General features: G+C 47.8%; 1 protein-coding gene across 1 annotated transcript in view; it reads right to left on the bottom strand.

The window, feature by feature from the left end:
- Window positions 1-19,338, bottom strand: part of LOC119455307 (tight junction protein ZO-1) — a 212,745-nt gene that overhangs the window by 114,513 nt on the left and 78,894 nt on the right. The window contains exons 9-10 of the mRNA XM_037716704.2: window positions 8,441-8,489; window positions 2,689-2,848 (exon numbers count right to left, since the gene is read on the bottom strand). Of these exons, the coding sequence (XP_037572632.1) occupies window positions 2,689-2,848; window positions 8,441-8,489 (209 nt within the window). The remainder of the gene's footprint in view (window positions 1-2,688; window positions 2,849-8,440; window positions 8,490-19,338) is intronic.

Here is a 19,338-nt window from a genome sequence, read left to right as displayed (position 1 = left end):
ACAAAATTTAAGAAAATTCAGTTCTTTTTCGCAACTTCCTTGCAGGTGAGCTATTTACTGAACTATACCCGCTGCAATAAAGATTGACATACAAAAATTATGTGGAACCAACAAAGAACGCAAATCAGCAAGAATAGTGTTCTAAGCCAATTTTATATCAAGTGACAGCATGGCAAACGTTTATAGTAGGAACCCATCGTAGCACCCAGGACAAATTATAACTTTTTTTTAAATTTTTGTAATATAATTTGTTTGTGCTAAATAATGTAGAATAATGTTAAAAATAAGACAGGTGGCTGGTTAGCCATTGACCGCAGAGATTGCGGATGCAAACCTAGGCTCAACCACTGCAAAATAATAAGAGGAATCAAAAATGAAATGACTCGTTTGATAATAGCAGCACATAATATCTCTAGATTAGAAAATGGGTGCATCATTGAGGCGTCAGCTGCACTGTCAGCAAAAGAGACAGCTTTTTTGAGTTGATGCACACGTGTGTAAAGACATGTCTCGGGACATGCGCTATGTTGGAGCAAGTGTATAAAAGGGTCACAATCTTTCAGAAATAAAATTGTTGCAAGTTTGTGCCTTGTGTGTCCCATCGTTCTTTCTCACGTCCGTGTTCTTTATGCGCAACATTGTCCACACTTAGAATTTCTGTTTTCCCCTCATAATAATTGCAACTCCAACTTTGGTCCCCTGCATTCCCGTGATCGAACGTCCGTGCTGTAGTTTTTCGGAGATGCTAGAATCTTTTACACTCGCATACGTGCTTAGAGCGAGTGCACTTAATCTCGATGCCCATTGCTGTGTCAGCGCAGCCAAAGTATAGGCTATGGGTTTGATGTTTGATGATGGAGCAGATGATAACGAAGCCATGATGAGGGAACACTGAGGGGGCAGCAAGCATGAGGTAAGAACAGGCTGACTGCTATCACGGTCGCTCGGAACCTGGCGGAAAGAGCGACTGCGATATGGCTCAGCCTGTTCTTACCACATGCTTGCCCCAGCCCCCTCAGTGTTCCCTCATCATGGTTTTGCCCTCAGCTGCTCAATCATCAAATTGTGATATGCCTGTGGTGGGACAGAAGGTCTATCCTCTCACAAATCGGAAACACTGGTCAGACGCCGATAAAGTTTGACGTGGTGATGTAGGACAGCCTAGGAAAGGAAGCCTTGTAAAAACAAGAGGTCCTGAAAAGCAGCACTTCACCGGGATGCTTGCGATAACGGCAGACGCTATATTAGCGGTGTACGTTATATTCAAGGCCGAATTCCCAACAGGCATATACATGAGAGCCCAGGAAAAGGTATCTGCCGATTTAATAACTGATTGGGTCTATGTGTCGCAAAGGTATTTCTTCAACTTTGGCAGTGCACTTTGAAGACTTCAGAGCTCATCAGTAATCGGATGGGGAATGCTCGCGATAAATAGCTACTGCTCCAAATGTTGGCCTAGACGTGAGCGGCTTCCATTAAACATGACTCGCTATTGGGAACACTGGGGTAACTTTTCCATCTGCGATGGTCTCCTACTCATCTGCGACACTACAGTTTCTTTACTCATGGGAGAACGCCTTGACGTGCCAACTCTACTGCACCAAGACATGGTGAACCTGCTCCACGATGGTTACCAGGGTGTTAACTGGTGTTTGGCCCTAGCCAGAGAGTCTGTGTGCTGGCCCGGTCTCAGCAGCCAGGTGAGAACTGCAGTGGCAAACCATGGCGCTACAAGGGTCCAACGTGCCTAACCGATGATGCCGGCAGAAACTCCTGCAGTATCCTGGGAGCAAATAGCCCCAGACCTGTTTCATTAGGACGGCCAGTAGTTCCTGCTAGTGGTGGACTACGGTTCTCATTGCCCGGAAGTCATCACCCTCCGGTCCATGTCTGCCGAAGCCATAACAGTGGCGCTGAAGAGCATCTTTGCCAGACACGGCATTCCTGACACTGTGCATAGTGACTATGGGCCTTAGCTTGCCAGCAAAGCCTGTCAGGACTTTGCCTTTGGACCACATTTGCACGTGTACTTCACCATTGGAGAAGAAAGCTGCAGCAGAGGTGTCACCTGTGCCTAGTCAAGCCAGGCAAAGGGTTTCACTGGACAATAATGTAGTTTTGTGGTGAAACTTGAGCAAAGACAAAGCACAATCTTCTTTTCAGATTTGTTGTTAGGATGTGTTCCGATTCCAGCCAGCATTGTAACAGTCTACGTTGACAGCTAAAAAGACAGCTTCGAGCCCAAGCAATGCAATGCATCTGAAACCATTCATAAGTCTGTGACACGATGCCACCTCATGTAGCCAAGAAAAAGCTAAGAAACGCACATTTCATTGCTGCAGTTAAACACTTTGCATGTGTAAACATACGGAAAATGCAATAGTACTTACATTAAGTGCGCAAGAAAGTGTGACTACATTTTCCTGTGAACAGGCAAACATCCCATTGTTTCCAAGCTTCCTGTTCAGCTGCCTGTTCAGCTGTCATCTTATCTTGGTTGGACAGCAAAGTTGTCTGATCGTTTTTAACTTCGGTGCTGTCTTCCCGAAGCTCTCTCTTTTGCTGGCATAATCGAAATGAAACTTAAGATGGCCGCTGTCTGCTTAGCTGTCTACTTTGCCCTTGATGGCGAGTATGGGAGCAAAACCTCAGAGGACGCCTGGAGAGAGTTCTCTGTACAAGACTTGCCTTGAGGAGGCGGTCGCCCGGCTGGAGGCCCTGCAAGGAAGCAGGGCTGCCTGGCTGCACAGCTGTAACAAAGACACCGGCCTGGTTGCCGCCAGTCAGCCGCAGGCCCACGTTGCTGCCACTCTCCTTGTGGAAGCATACCAGCCGGGGCTCAGCCCCCCTGCACAGTGCCAGCGTCAGCAGCGGCTTGGCCCCAATGACCACAAGTGTGCACTGTTCCAGCTATTGTCAACTATTTGTCATTCATACCACGAACTTGTGCACAATACCTGTAACTTAATTAATGGTTACATTTAAACCTTGATATAACAAAGTTGGCAAAATCAGCAATTTGCTTTGCTATGTTGAAATTTTGTAACATTAAAATTCGACCTTTGTGGGGATTGAGGGTCGCGCCAGCGCCATTGCGCTGGTGTCACCTTTTCCTGCCGTCCCAGCTTTTCCCCGTCCCGCGTAACCGGTTCCCGCGGTGGCGCTGAGGGCGGGGCGCTGACGTCACGAGGCGGCCACGTTTCGGCTGCTAGCGGCGGAGCGTGGCTCTGACTTCTCTCCGGGACCAGCACACGGTACGTACATGCTTTCCTCTCGTCCGCCGACACCTTTGTGACTAGGGCTGGAGCTCGCGCACGGTGCCTTTGCCCGTGCGGGGAGCGCGTACTTTGTGCTGATCCTTTCCCGACGCTAAGCCGACGAGCGGTGCCATTAGTGCTCGCGCGAGGTCGTACCTCGCCGAGCCGCACTTGCCGAAAGCCTAAGCCGAAGGATATTGCCCGTGCTCTCGCGAGTTGACCCATTGGTTATCACCAGAGCAAGTAGCATAGCCGCCGGGACTTTTCCTAGCGGCGTGTCCTAGCTTGAGCCTGTGCTCTCGCCGCGACGTGCTATAGGCGCCTGTTATTGTATTTTCGCCTTGGTGCGGGACCCCTATGGCTCCCCGCCGCGCGGGCGTTTGTGCAGTGCTGGTGCCGACGGTTTCACTAAACGGTTTCCGTCAACTCAGGGCTTTACTGTGTTTTTGCGTGCGTCGCTCGGTAGTCCCTTACGGCCTCTGAGCTCGCGCGCGAGCGGTGCTGGAGGCGACGTCTGACGCGGCCCGGTGGCTCGCTAAGCTCGAACCCAGCGGTGGTTGGTCTCCTGTGAGACACTAAGAACCCACACCTTTTAAGCAAATAACACCCGTGTCACAAGGGCATTTGGAAGGCCTTCCAACCAATAGTTTGTTGACTCAAAGGTCAAGTTTGAGCTGCTACACGGGTGGTTTTGAAGGCCACCAAGTCTATGGAGTCAACGGAGCACCCTACAATTCTATCGAAACCTCGATGGCCTTTGAGCAACGGAAACGGAAACAGCACCAATGGGCCCTCTCGTTCACAGTGTGCTCGTACTCACGAATAGAAATAAAAAATCAAACCAAAGGCTCTCAAAAACTGTATATACGAGTGTTATTATTTATTTATTAAAGTATTTTTGCCACTTGAAATGTGCGAACTGCGCATACTCTTGACAACAGTGACGTACTTGTGTTCATCGTGCCACAGTTTCGCTACTCAATAACTTAAAAACTAAACATATACAGTGGAATCTCGATGATATGATCACGGCTAATACGAATTTCTGGATTATATGAATTTTTCTGTGGTCCCGGCTGAGCCCCATTACTTTGCAACGTGCAAGAGAACGGTTGTTACGAATTGACTTTCGATGCGTGTCGGTTGATATGAATAAACGCCGCCCCACTGACGGCCGCGAGAGAAAACAGCGCACAGTCACACGCTTTCTCCCTTTCTCTTTTGGTGCGGAGGCCACGACTGGGCGAGAAGAGCTTCAAGCGGTGGCGCTTTTGTTGCTTTTGTGCTTTTCCTTTTGTCCTTTTCCCCACGCAGGCGTGGGGAAACGTGGCCGCTGCGAGCGAAGGTTCGTGCGGTCTATCACTTCAATGGAAACTGAGCGGCGTAAGCACAGCGCATACAAAGGTCAGAGCCGTGTGGAGATCACTTTCAAAATACGGTGTGCGCGACAACACCGACAGCCGGCCCAGGCGCAAAGTACAAGAACACATTTGTTGGCAAAGTAGAAGCCGCCCCTCCTTCCCGTGCTGACTTCCCGCATTCCTCCATTCGCGTGGTAGATTGAGTGGTCAGTTCCCCTTGCGCCCGGTTGCAAGATACGCATTTGGTGTAGTAGCACAGCGTCGCCCCCCCTCCCTCCCTCCCTTCCATACCCCCACGGCCTTTTGCGCAACGGAAGCCGCGCTTGCTCTCTGCTGTGCGTTCGCTCTCCATGAAGGCGCGCATCCCCCGCGCACTTTCACTCGCGCATATGGCACGCGGCGGCGTTTTTATCGCGCTTGGACTCATGCTCCACGTCTCATGCTCCTCCTCCGCATCACCCTTGTTGATCTTCTTTCCCATCGGTGGGTGCACCTCGTTGAGAAGCGTACTCGCTGCTGCCCTTGTCGGCGAGATTTTCCCGCGGAAGCTGCACTATAACCGGTATTTCGTCTCACGCGGCTGCACTGTAAGCGGTATGCGTATACATGGAGTTCTATGGGAGGATAAATGGGAGTCGGAAAAGGCCACGTTGTAACCAGTTTTGCACTATAAACAGTTACGTTATAAGTGGTCTATACTGTAAATGCTTTTTACTTGCGTGTGCCTGAGTGAGCTCACCTCTGACTCTTTAATTTAGCTAGTTTTATTTGCGTTTCGATTATACAAATTTTGGCGCATACGAATATTTTTCGTGACCTCGTGAGATTTGTATCATCGAGATTCCAATGTATTTAGAACAACGTATAAACAACTTATTAAAATACATTTCAGTGCTTTTGAGTGGATTTAATATTACTTAACTTTTGGTGACATGAAAACGACACTAAAGATCCGCAGCTCCACACAATTTTTGCGAGAAATGCCTGAACCACTCAACGGCCTTTCAAAGAGTGCCGTGTAGCACCGCCAGAACTTCTTTGAGTCAATAGAGTTGTGGCATTTCGAAGGCCGTTGACTGGAAGGCCTTCCAAGCGTGCCTGTGTGACACGAGTATAAGACACTTACAGATAATATTTCTTAAAGGGCTGCAAAATTTTCCGAATTATTGGGCATTCAGAAAAGGCAAAAAGCTTGTGGTAACGTGATCAAGCGTGCGCGAGGAGGGGATAGAGAATGCAGGTTGGTGGGGTTCTAGTGCGGACAGGGCTGCGCATAACTGTCAGCGCGGCTGAGCACATATGCAGCCCACGCCCTGCTTTAGTGGTAATCTGCCGCATATGCAAGAGCGGGTGTACCGAGATGGTGTGGCATTATGTGCTATCTTCCCACGCATTTAGTGCTGTAGATTGTGTAATCTCAAATGTCGGAGATGCATTGAAGCAAGAGGCAGACTTCGCATTCACTCCCGGCTGCCGGGGAGAATCCTTCGTCGCCAACTTTTAAATTCAACACTGATTTTCCTTCTTTTTTTTTCACGTTCAAATTTGCTTTTTCTGATATGGAAAATATTGCAGCCCCTTCCGTGTAAGAAAAATCTATTGCCGACAGTACTTATTTGCATAAAATATTCAATTTAAATATAACGAAATTTCGATACAACAAAGCAAATTTCCAATTTTATCCACTTTGTTATACTAAGGTTTAATTGTACTTGAAAACCAGTCACCGAATCAAATGTTGTGGTTGAATGATCATCATACAACAACTCTGTCATATGTTCTACTAAGTAAGCATGCTCTACACTGCTTAAGGAAGATACTGTAAGGCTAATGGTGTGAATAAATGCAGCACAATGTCAGTGTACATTTATTAACTGAAACTAAAGCATGCATTCACGATGCACTCAGCAAATACTGGAGAAATGCAACAGGCAGAAGCAATACAGAGAAAAGATTAAAATATCGTATATACTAGCGTAATGAACGCACTCACATAACAAACGCACCTTCAACTTTGCTCATAAAAATTCTGATTTTTGTTTTCCCCTGCTTAATAATCGCACCTCCAACTTGCTACTTTGCAGTCTCATGATCGAATGACCGTGCTGTAATTATTTGGAGAGGCTAGAATCTTTTATTCTCGCACATGTGTTTAAAGCAAGTGCCCTTAATCTCGATGCCCGACGCTGTGTTAAAAATAATAATGATGCCATGTGGGAAGCGCCGAGATCAAGTAAACGAACTTCTGCAGCTAACTGATGTAGGCTGCACATTTCTGCTAGTGGCAAACAAACCGCGGCGGTATACCAGCAGGGGCGGTGCTTTTGATGACCGAGAAGCTGACGGCAAAACCATGACGAGAGAACACTGGCAGCAAACATACAGTAAAAACAGGCTGCGCATGATGACGGTCACTTGGAATCTGATGGTAACAGCGACCATGATAACGCTCAGCCTGTTCTTACCGCACGCTTGCCGCTAGTGCCGGCACAATGGCACCTCGCAGGCTGGAGAGAAAAAAAACGCACCTGGCTCTCTACAACAGTAACTTTATGCAGTTTACGGAATTTATTTTGACGCAATAGGAAAGTGGGCGTGCGCAATGTGTGGCCATGCACAGCCACGCGCGGTGCACAGGTGAGCCCCAGTGAAGAAGGCGCGGCCAGCACTTGGTCGGCACGTGGGCATACTCGGGCGTAGTGTTGAATTCGCTTTTCTGCCTGTCTTTGGTTTCACTGTGCACGATGGCTCCTAAATCAAGTTATATGCTTGCTGTGGGACACAGGGTTTATCTGCTCACAAAATGAAAACGCTGATCAGACACCGATAAACTTTCACATGCCGATGAGCAGGACGGTCGAGGAAAGAGACGCACACAGCGTGCTTGTCAAAACAACAGGTGCCAAAAAGTGGTGCTTCAACGTGATGCCTGCAATAACGGCAGATGGTCAGAAGCAGCTGTGAGGACGAGCTGTTGTAGATCAAGCGGCCAGAGGCCTGGACGACAGGTCTGATGGTTCCGATGTGGAGTGCAATAGAAGCGCTGTTATGGTTTGTATATATTATACATGTTATTTTACTGCAAAGATAAGTTATCTAATGCATTTTTCAAATCATTACGGTCCTAACTTTTCAATTTTCGCTGTTTTGAAAAAGTTTCCATAAAATTTAGCCCACATAATAAATGCACCCGCCAACTTTGCTTCCGCTTACTACTCGCCGCAGTGGCTCAGTTAGCTAAGGCATTGCGCGGCCAGGATCGAATCCCGGCCGCGACAGCCGCATTTCGATGGAGGCAAAATGCAAAAATGCCCGTGTGCTTGCGTTGTAGCGCACGTTAAAGAACCCCAGGTGGCCAAAATTAAGTAGGAGCCCTCCACTATGGCGTGCCTCATAATCAGAACTGGTTTTGGCACGTAAAACCCCAGAAAGAAGAAGAAGCTTTCTGGAGAAAAAAAAAAGTGCGTTCATTAAGCGAGTATATATGGTAATACACTGTTGCTGGTGCCATCTGTTTTTGTACTGGCATTACGACACTCCTGGCAATTACATGCGATCATCAAAACGTCACAAGTTGGTGTGTCTCATGTGTGTCATAACCTTGTGCACAGCTTTGCAGCTGGCAAGTTCAAAACACATCCCTGCTTGTTCTTTCATGAAGGACAAGCCATATTTTGCACAAAATTCAAAAGGAAGAAAAGAAGGCAAACAGGACACACATAACGACTTCCTTTTGAATTTTGTGCAAAATATGGCTTTTCCTTAACGAAAGAATGTTTCACCAACTAGCCCAAGCAGCTGTTCTGTCCCAACTTCACTTACGTTGAGTTCCGTCGTGCTAATGGGTCCTCCTCCCCATCGTGGCCATACTCTGCAGACAAAATGGGGCACAGTCAAACAGGATCGAGTGTTGGACCCAGCATTTGCGACCATCAATCTCTGCCAACTACTAGCCAAATTAGGCCCATCACTGATGACTGCAACTTTCCCTTTAAAATGGTTTGTATGTGAGTTAGTTGATGAATCATGGCATAATAAATTCAGCAGGCAACACTCTCAAAGGCCCCAGAAAAGACGCACACAACCCATAGCGGCATGTCAGGTACATTTATTTTTTTTATTATAATTTAATTATTTAGGAATACTGCAGAGTCGCTTGACTCCAAGCAGAAGTGGGCACAAAGAAAAAAGGACATCAGAGAACACATAAACAACAGCAATAAGAAACAAATACAGGAAATTAATGCATGCAACACTGCAATTCAAACAGTACAAGAACACCTTCACCCACGCATTTTCTTCAAGTTTATAATAAATACGTCAACACTGGGACTATCAACAATATGTTTCGGCAATTTGTTCCAAGTGCTTATGGTTCTCAGAAAAAATGAATATTTAAAAGTATCATTTTGAGCACTGTATTCCTTGATCATTTTCCCATTATCAAAATGCGAGCTTGTGCGCACAGAGTGTGGTGGGAAATGAAATTGTGATTGTTAAATTGTATTAAGTTGCTATATATTCAGTACAAATGTTATAATCTGCATTCAACGCGTCTCGCTTTAAGTGTATCAAGACCAAGATAATCAATCATTTCTGTCACACTATCACTGCATTTATATTTGTTGCAAATGAATCGAGCCGCAGATCTTTGAACTTTTTCTAACTTGACAACGTTTTTCTGTCTATACTCTAGACATGGTCGTACCAATGCTTTATATGCTACTAGTTTCACTTTCATAGGGGCTTTCAAAAGCTTGTGTCGAACAAAACAGAGAGGTTTGAAAGCCTTGGTGCAGATCGTATTTAATATGAAGATCCCAACTTATATTGTGTGTAATTGTAACTCCGAGATATCTAACAGCCAGTGATTCCTTAAGTACAAAGCCATCTACAAAATAAGAATGACGCAAAACGGTTTTGTTCCTGCATATAGGAGGACTAAGCACTTGTCAGCGTTTAAGAACATGTTCCATTTCGTGCACCAACTTGAAACTTCAGCGAGGGTTTTCTGAAGTGTAATTTGATCAGCCACAGATTTAACCGAGGTGTAAAGAACGCAGTTGTCTGCGAAAAGATTTATCTTAACATTGGTGTGTATAACATTCACAATATGATTAACATAAATGAGGAATAAAATCGAACCTAAAACTGACCCTTATGGAACCCCTGATGTTACTTGTAGCGTCTCCGAGCAGTACTTGTCAACTTGGACATACCTGTTTTGTAGATAAGCCCTAATAAATTCGATAAGTCTGCTATTTATTTTAATGGCGTAGAACTTCTGCAATAATTTATTATGGGGCACTTTATCAAAAGCTTTTGCATAGTCCAGAAATAAAGCATCGATCTGTTCTTTGTTAATAATCGAGAGTGAAAAATCATGACATACACTAAGCAGCTGCGTAACAGTCGACAAACCACGCCAAAAACCATGATGGGCGTCTGATAACAGTCTCTTTTCTTCGAGAAATGTGGTCAAGTGTCCGCAAATTATATGTTCTAATATTTTGCAGCTTGTTGAAGTCAAGAAGATTGGGCGGTAATTGTATACGCACAAGCCATCAGTTGACTTGAATATGGGAATCATACGAGCACCCCTCTAGTCTGACGGAAGAGAACACTGCGCTAGGGAGGCGTTATAAATGAGGAACAAGTAATGCGACATCCACTCTGCGTAACGTCACAAGAAAACTGTAGGAATGTTATCAGGGCCGTCAGCTGTCTTAGCATCAAGGTTAAGAAGCAAGTTAAGGATACCCTCCTGATGGACAACATCATCCTGCATATTGACCCTTTTCGCGGAGCAGTTTGCTCTAGAGCAACGAGATGGCGCTTTCGGCGGCGCGCCATACGTTGCCTCAGCGAATGCACACGAATACGAAACCACTACTGCTTCTGTCCTGCTACTATGCGATCAGCTTTCGGAAATGCAAGTGGGTGTTCGCTCATGCACTGTGCCCAATTCATGCTGCAAAATGTGTAACAATGAAGGGAAGACGTGTGCGGTAGTTAGCTGCAAAAATAGTGATTCGCATATTAAGGAATGGAATCAACCTGTGTCGCCGCTGCTACATAAGGACTGCCTGTGTTGTCGGCCCTTCGCGATGCACGGCTTTCCTTGGGGATAAAAAAGAATAATTCATCCGCCAGCGCTGTATAGCTAACCTCCAAAGAAAAGTTGTCGCAGTTTCACCTGAAAGGTGAAGCATCAATTGCGATAGCAAATTTGTAGAGAGATATACGGAGTAATGATATTAGCTTTATCAGCTGTATAAACTTGGACATGCAGCAGCACCGGCAACGCGCCGAACTGTTGTCGACGCCGTCGGCATTTTGCCCGCGTTCGCTCAAAATGCGTGCGGCGTTGGTGACTGTTGCCGGAGCCTCTGATATAAATAGGCACTTGGTGCCGCAGCTAAACGTCGCCTCCCTTCCCTCCCCCTTCCCCCCCTCCCCCACGGCCTCTCGCGCATCGGAAGAAGGCGCGTTTGCTCTACATATATGGTGATTGTAAAGGAGGAAAGAGACGCCTACTTCTGCAGCCCTTAAGGAAGCACGGCGCAGAACGCGCGTTTGTTCTCCGCCGTGCGTTCACTCCCCGTGAAAGAGCGCGTCCCTCGCGCCCTTTCACTCGCACATACAGCGTTCGGCGGCGCGCGGCCACGATTTCATCTCCATTGACGTCATACGGAACCTCACGGCGACGGCGACGGCGACGCCGACGGCAGAAATCTGCTTTTGAGTGTCCATATAATTGCTATCGCAATAAAAGGACTTCAACACCGCAACGTCGGCACTTAAGAGTGAGTAGCGCTCGTTACAAAAGGAAGTATAACGCCATTTACGGGCATAGTAAGTTTTTCGCAAGTTATTTACACACATCTACCCCTACTCGCACGCAAACTTACACGCACCCTATCGCCAACGTATCAATAATAAGTGAATGTGAGCACACTTGAATCAATGTGCTGAATGCGTGAGTGACGGCGACTACACAGACACGAATGTTGGAAGCTGAACGTTTCGTGACGGTCCACAGAGTAAGCGACGGACTAGTGATAATACGTCTTTGCTACAAGCTACCACAAAGTACAGAACATTTACATTCCAAGTTTTGTGCGCCGCAAGAACAAATCGATCGCAGCAGAGCACACCCGCGAGCGCGATTAGGCTGAAAATAAACAGATAGTAGCCTCACCGAGGAACTTAGTATTACTGAGTCAGAAACATGACAAACCGCTGCTTCAAAATGTTTGCCAAATAAAGAACGAGAACAGTGATCCTGATTTAATTCATAAGCGGGAAGTTTGGACAGCTTGGAATACATTTCTAGCCTCGCTTTTAGTGCAAGCACCGTATACGCTGCTCGCGCCGTTTGGACAAGGCGTAATGAGCTATGAAAGCACTTACATGTCCTCTAAAGCTGTGGCCAAAGCTTCGTGTCGTCCACACAGTCACCGTCTACGATATGCGTCGAAACGGAAGTTTGTTGCGCCGCGCCGGCGTCACGCGCTTGCATTGTAAACGCGGAGGCAACCGAGGCAGCTGAGGCAAGCAATGGACGCGTCACCACGTGATCAAACATGGCAGCGCCCACGGGAGCACCGGGAAAAGGGTCAATAGTCGCGTACAACTTTAGAAGGCAGCGGCGTTTACCCCCTCAAAGGCGGATACATACGAGCCTCTACCAATGGACGCGTACTCTAGACTGACATCATGAGCCGGACGGCCGGTGTCCCCGCCGACGGAGAACATGGCAGCCCGCGCTTCAAGCTGGGCCGAGTTGCGTCAGTGGGACTATTTCTTTAGTCATGGAGGCAATCGGCTGCTGCACTTCGGTCATTTGGGCGGGGCCCCTCCTGTCTTCTTAAGTTGTACCCGACTATAGAAGAAGCGAACCCTTTAGGCTCTGTAACAAGATTAGTATACGGATTGAAAGTATCTGTTAAATATATCAGCTACTGGTTTTGCTTCTGAAACTGGCAAGCCGTCAACCATTAATGAAATAGTACTGGATTTGTTGTCGCCTAAATACCTCAGTTTCCCTGGTGCTTCCTTGAGGACAGTACTAGAGGGATAGTGAAGAAAGTACAGTGAAAGCTCGATGATACGAATCTCATGGGGTCACGAAAAATATTCGTATTAGCCGAAATTCGTATCATCGAAACACAATTAAAACTACAGTCGAATCTCGATAATTCGAACTCGAAGGGGCCCGAAAATTTGTTCAAATTAAAAGGACGTATTTTTGAAGTATTCATACACCATAGCACGATGCACGAACGGTACGAGTCGTGAAATATCGCGGCGCGCAAGCGCATAGCAAGCGTGGGCCACGAAACTGCCCACGCCGGCTAACGGTCGCTTCCCGATAACGGCAGAAAACGAAGCTTCAGGGAGCGGGCGGCGCCGGCACACGGGTGCGCGCGCAGACCGTCGAAGGTGAGGGAGGAGAGCGGCAGGGAAGCGGATTTGGCCGCGTCAACTCCGCCGCTTCGGTGGCTCCCCTCGCCCTCCCTCTCAGCTCCCTCGTAGCTCTCTCACCTTCGACTCTGTGCGCTGGCGCCAGCTTATTTTAGCCGCTCCCCGAAGTTTCGTTTTCTGCCGTTATCGGGAAGCGAGCGTTTGCGGGCGTGGGCAGTTTCGTTGGCCCAACTGCGCCTCCGCCGCTGCTTCCCTCTGCGCTGCTGCCGCAGCGTGCAAGGTCAACATGTGACTAGAAAATAGAGGAAGCATAGAGGAGAAGGGTTCACTGCCATTTTATCCGCGTGGCTGAGACGTCGGCACTAGTGTGTGCTAGAATACGGTTGTCTAGAACACTCTAGTCGGCACGTACACGCTTGTTCCGGCGCGATGCAGAAATGGCGACCTTGCAATTTGAGAGAGGGTGAAATTTCCGCCGCGGGGTTTTTTTTTTCCAGTTCCTTCGCGCGCGGCATTGAGGGGTCTCTCCTGAGCTTTTGCTCTACAGCGGTGTCAGAGCAATGCCAGTCGGAGGCGCCGCCGCGTGATTTGGCGCGCTGCTAAGAGCATTGTCGGTGCGCGGTATGTTCGAAATAAGTGTGTTAGAATTAACGAGATTCGACTGTAGCTAAATTAAAGAGTCAGAGGTGAACTCACTCAGGCACATGTACGTAAAAAGCATTTATTTCTTGAAGAAAAAGTCTCTAATGTCCTTCTATCTCGGTAGACATAGCTCGCTGTGACTAGGTAAAATGGCGCAAACACAAAGAATGCGGCCCGAAGCACAGCAGCCACTCCGTCTGATGGGCGGCCGCCGAAAAGGAGGAAAAGTACAAAAGCGCCAAAGCACCACCGCTTCAAACTCTTAGTGCCAAGTCGCGGAGTCCGCGCTGTCCGGAGCCGCGTTCGCGCCTCCGCACCAAAAGAGAACGGGAGAAAGCGCGTGACTGCGCGATGTTCTCTTTCGCGGCCGTCGGTGGGGCGGCGTTTATTCGTATCAACCGACGCAGGCCGAAAATCGATTCGTAGCAACCGTTCTCTAGCACGTTGCAAAGTAATGGGGCTCGGCTGGGACCACATAAAAATTCGTATCATCCGGAAATTCGTATTAGCCGTGATCGTATCATCGAGCTTTTACTGTATCCTTTGCTTTATTAACGTCAATTTTCAGTCCCGAGGCTGACCTGAGCATCTCATTCGCTTAAGCTTTCTTTTCATGTGGATTATCTGTCTCATAACACAGGGGTTCTGTTTCCTTTTCTTAATCTTGTCAGGAACGAACATGGCAATAGAATGAAGACAAACTTGTTTGAATTTCCACCACAACACATTCACATTTTCATCTACACTAAAACCGTCCAAATCCATTTCTAAGCAATCTAGGATGCTCTCATCATCTGCCTTGTTGAAATCGTTCATAACGATCATGGCCTTGCTTTTGTCAGAACACTTTTGAAAAGAAAAGGTGGCAAATACCAACTTGTGACCAGAGAGCCCATTCATGACGTCAGCAGAGCCACATATGATAGTGGAACTTACAAATTCTTCATTTATTCTTTGTAAGTTCCACTATCATATGTGAGGATCAATGGCGAATATCTCAGGAACCTTCACTTTGCAGATGACACGGTCCTATTCAGCAAGAATGGGCTTGAATTACAACAAATAATTGAGGACCTTAACTGAGAAAGTGTAAGAGTGGGGTTGAAGATTTGTCGGAGCTAACACGAGAAAGATCCAGCCCTGACAGCGTTGAGTTTTCGAACTGGTTTTTTTATTCTCGCTCTGCACGTGCCGCGCGTTCGAATGCCAACTTCTTCTTCCTTGACGGGCGCCGCATGCTGAGGCGCTACAGATTAATATGCATAAAACTAGGTGGGGAGATGGAATTAGGAAATTTGCAGGCGCAAGTTGGAATGAGCTAGCGCAAGACAGGGGTAATTAGAGATCACAGGGAGAGGCCTTCGTCCTGCATTGGACATAAATATTGTGGGGATGCGCGACTCTCCCGCGTCCCCTGATGGTGTTTCCCCCGCATGGCTCAAGTCTCCGTGGTCCGGCTTCTCCGCGTGGCTAAGCGCCGGTGGTGGTCGTAGTGGTTGCGACGCATTGTGAGAGATGTCGTGAGTGTCGCGATGCTAACGCCCCCTGATGGCGGGGTGACTTGGGAGCGAAAGGTCGAAGGCGCTTCCTCTTGGGGTTGGGATCAGCGAGCAATGCGGACATCCCGCACGTGCGCCGATCCACGCTTCGCGAGACCGTCTCGCGTGGATGGGAGCAGGGCACCGGTATGGATGAACACGGATCACTCGAACGTGCCACCGTTCGCGTGACCGTACACGTGAACGACTAGGCGATGGTGTCATAGCAGGGGGCCACATATTCGCTTGCTATCCGGTAGCGGTGAGTCGGACTTCCTTGATTTGTCGTGCGCCCACGTGACTGTTCTATGCATAGTAATTCGGCTAGCGTGTATCAGTGTATGAAAGGTGCAATAAATGCCCTTTTCTTTGTTTGCGCTACTGTGTTGTCGTTCCTTTGTCCCAAGAGCCCGTGTGAGACCCCACATCTGGCTGCCCAACGTGGACCTCTTGGGGCATCGGAGGATAATTTTAACAGTTTTGCTCGGTTCGAGACAACCTTTGTTTCAACCGAAGCGTAGTCCTAGCGTGGATTTTGATCGCTAGTGTCGGCGGCGTGCTTTCTTGAGCGAGGCGACAGTTGCTGTAGCGTGTTTGAACTTTTCAACATGCTAAGCCTTTTCGCAAGTGTTTTTTTGAAGTACACTCATTGGTACGAGAGCCACGTGGTCTGCATCCTGGGAGAGCGAGGCCTAGCGCCCACTGAGCACTGGCAAGCCTGAAGCGAGTGAGTACGGAAGCCTCGTGGGTGGTCCGAATTTCTTATGTAAATAGCTTCTTCTATCTCTTTGACTTCGGAAGTCACGGCTCAGGGAGCCGGGTGGCCGCGGGCCACAGGTGCCGCTACGGGCTGACTGGTATTGCCACCTGGCATCGGGCGCTCCGACACCGTCTGGGACAGTGGGCGCCGTCAACTCGGACGCTGTGTGCACCGAGCGGAGTAGGACTACCTCACAGAGCTAACGTCTCCTCGTGGCTACCTGTTGTGCCCATTTTCGGTGATGTTTTTTTTTTTTTTCTGGATGCTGGTTGTTGTCAAAGTAGCAACACATTAGGCCTAAGGCTTTACAAAGCTGCCTGTCGCACGTTGAGGGACACAACCTGGTGGACCGTGGTGTTGAGGTGTCGCACATTGCTTCCCTCATTAGTTCGCCTCGCACGAATTGAAATTACTCGTTCGACTCAAGAAAGTAAACTTTGTTCACGTGAACTTAGCATCTGAAATGCCGGCCGAAATTTGGCTAGCCAAATTGAACATCGTACCACGTGGGCGATGCGCATACAGAATTCCTCTCCCTTGCACTACTTTAGTGTTTGTCGAGTGCGTTGGGTGTACGCAGTGTGAGCGGAGTCACCCCTGGCTTGCTGTCACCTGCACATTGTCTGTGCTGCTGCCCCGGACTACAATCGAGCTACCCCAGGCGATGGAGATGCCTGTGGCCAGTTCGGAGCAGCGATTTCGGCGGCCGCCTGTGTCCGGCTCGCTACCCTCGGCGGCTGGGAAGAGAGGCGGCAGTCACCAGCGGCTTTCGCCTGGCATGGCGCGTCGGCGCGAGCGACGCTTGCTCGATCGTGCCGACTTCTGCTTTGCCGTTTCTGGAGTCCTGGGCTAGAGTCGTGTCATCGAATCTGCAGAGGTGTTGCTGTGACCAACGGACGCCAGCGGTGAACTCCAAAGACAATGTCGGCTCACATGTTGTGGATAACGTGTGGACATTTCCTCGGCGTGGCCACTGTTGCATGTCACGACGCGCGCATTGATAGACTGTGTGACATGTTTCGCCGAAGTATGTGCAGTGATTTAAGGTTGGGGGGATGTGGGGATGCGCGACTCTCACGCGTCCCCTGATGTTTTCCCCGCATGGCTAACGTCTCCTGTGGTCCGGCTTCTCTGCGTGGCTAAGCACCGGTGGCGGTCGTAGTGGTTGCTGCGCATTGCGAGAGATGGCGCGAGTGTCGCGATGCTAACACCACTGGACGGCGGGGTGACTTGGGAGCGAAAGGTCGAAGGCGCTTCCTCTTGGGGTTGGGATCAGCGAGCATTGCGGACGTCCCACGTGTGTGCCGATCCACGTTTCCCCGAGACCGTCTCGCGTGGCTGGGAGCAGGGCACCGATATGGACGAACACGGATCGTTCGAAAGCGCCACCATTCGCGTGACCGTACACGTGAACAACTAGGCGATGGTGTCATAGCAGGGGGCGAACATATTCGCTCGCTATCCGGTCGTGGCGAGTCGGACTTCCTTGATTTGACACGTGCCCATGTGACTGTTCTATGCATAGCAATTCGGCTAGCGTGTATCATTGTATGAAAGGTGCAATAAATGCCCTTTTGTTTGTTTGCATTTATAAACTGCGCAAAAAAATGAAGACACAAGAAACGAAACACACACGACACCACGAGCGCAAGGGAGAGGAATTCTGCGCTCGTGGTGTCGTGTGTGTTTTCTTTCTTGTGTCTTCGTTTTTTTGCGCAGTTTATAAATGTCTAAAAGCTATGAACCAACTAGCCCGCCAGAACGTCCTACTAAAGTTTGTTTGCACTACTGTGTTGTCGTTCTTTTTTCCCAAGAGCACGTGTGAGACCCCACAATATAAGCTGATAATGATGATTATATATATATATATATATTGAAAGGCAGCAGCACAGCTGTTGTCTCGATGCCTTTATTTGGCTGAGCCATGCGCTGAACGAAGATGGCACACACAGTGATGATGATTATATACAGGTGAAGTACATGAAAGATGAATATTGTGCTCACAATATGTATATACAGTAAAAGCTCGTTAATTCGAACTTTTGAATAATTCGAACTGACTGTCACGGTTTGGCCACACAGCATAGGCGTCTATGGTTAAACTAACTAGTTATTTTGCACGCGCATCGGCTCCTCCATCAATAATTCGAAATGCGCGCCGCCGAAATGCACACTGCCAAGCAGTGATAAAAAAAAAAGGAACGCGATAGTGCTGATCGAAAAAAAAGAAAGAAAACGGAAAAAATGCCGCCCCCCGAAGCGTTTTGTCAGCCAAGGAAGAGCGGGCATGGCCTTCGAGACGAGAAGATGGCGCGTGCTCTCTATTGATAGCGTGCGCTTCCAATTTTGGAGGCCATAGAGCGGGCCACTGGAAGCAAAGCCAGCAGAAAATCCAACATGGCAGCCCCCAAGATCGGGTAGTGTGGCTCTGAACGAACGATTCAGTTCGTAAAATCGGAACTTTGTGGCCTAAATTCATCCGAAAAATTGGTCGCAAAATTGCATTAGCTCTATGGGAACCCTGATGGTGCATATAAGTCCAGAATATGAAGTCGCTCGGTATCACACGCGTATTTTTCAACTTCGTGGAGGGTGAAGATGAAGCTCTGCGTCACTTTTGCGCTTTGGAAGACAAAGTGATGACCATCGCTTTCAGAAAAGAAGCAAGATGTAATCACAGATTATTTTGGTCAATAAATTTTTTGAGTTACAAGTGCTTTCTAGCAACCCGTTTTTAATTCTAGCTGTTTTTCAATGACTTTCGTTACTTCGAATTTGGTTTAATTCGAACTCCTTAAGCGTCCCTATGCAATTCAAATTAACAAGCTTTTACTATATATATATATATATACATATATATATAGCGAGTATTCACTAGGAGTCGTGAATGTATATATATATGTATGTATATTATGACATCTCCGTTGGCACAACGTTTATTTGGCCCCAGTACTCGGCAGCGAACCAGCCAACGCACACACCCGATTTATTTATTTATTTATTTATTTATTTATTTATTTATTTATTTATTCATATTACCCCACAGGCTCCAGTGGAGCATTGCGTAGGGGGGGTTACAGAAAAAAGGCAATAAATAAGGCATAAAAATAACTACATAGTAAAAAAAAAACAAGTAAATTTGTACATTGGAAGGGAAATAGGAACACTGGTAATCATAAAAAAGATATATTAATACAGAGTCAAGAGAACATATGAAGTTGCAATTGTTCACGAAATTTGGCAGAATCTTTTATTGAAACAATATCATTTGGAAGGTTATTCCATAGTGCGATGGCGCGTGGCAATGCAGAATTATTGAATGACTGTGTGCGGCCAAAAATGCACCTGAAGCT

Source organism: Dermacentor silvarum, chromosome 6 (assembly GCF_013339745.2).
Source record: "Dermacentor silvarum isolate Dsil-2018 chromosome 6, BIME_Dsil_1.4, whole genome shotgun sequence".
Lineage (NCBI taxonomy): Eukaryota > Metazoa > Arthropoda > Arachnida > Ixodida > Ixodidae > Dermacentor > Dermacentor silvarum.
This window is presented reverse-complemented; position numbering and strand designations above follow the sequence as displayed.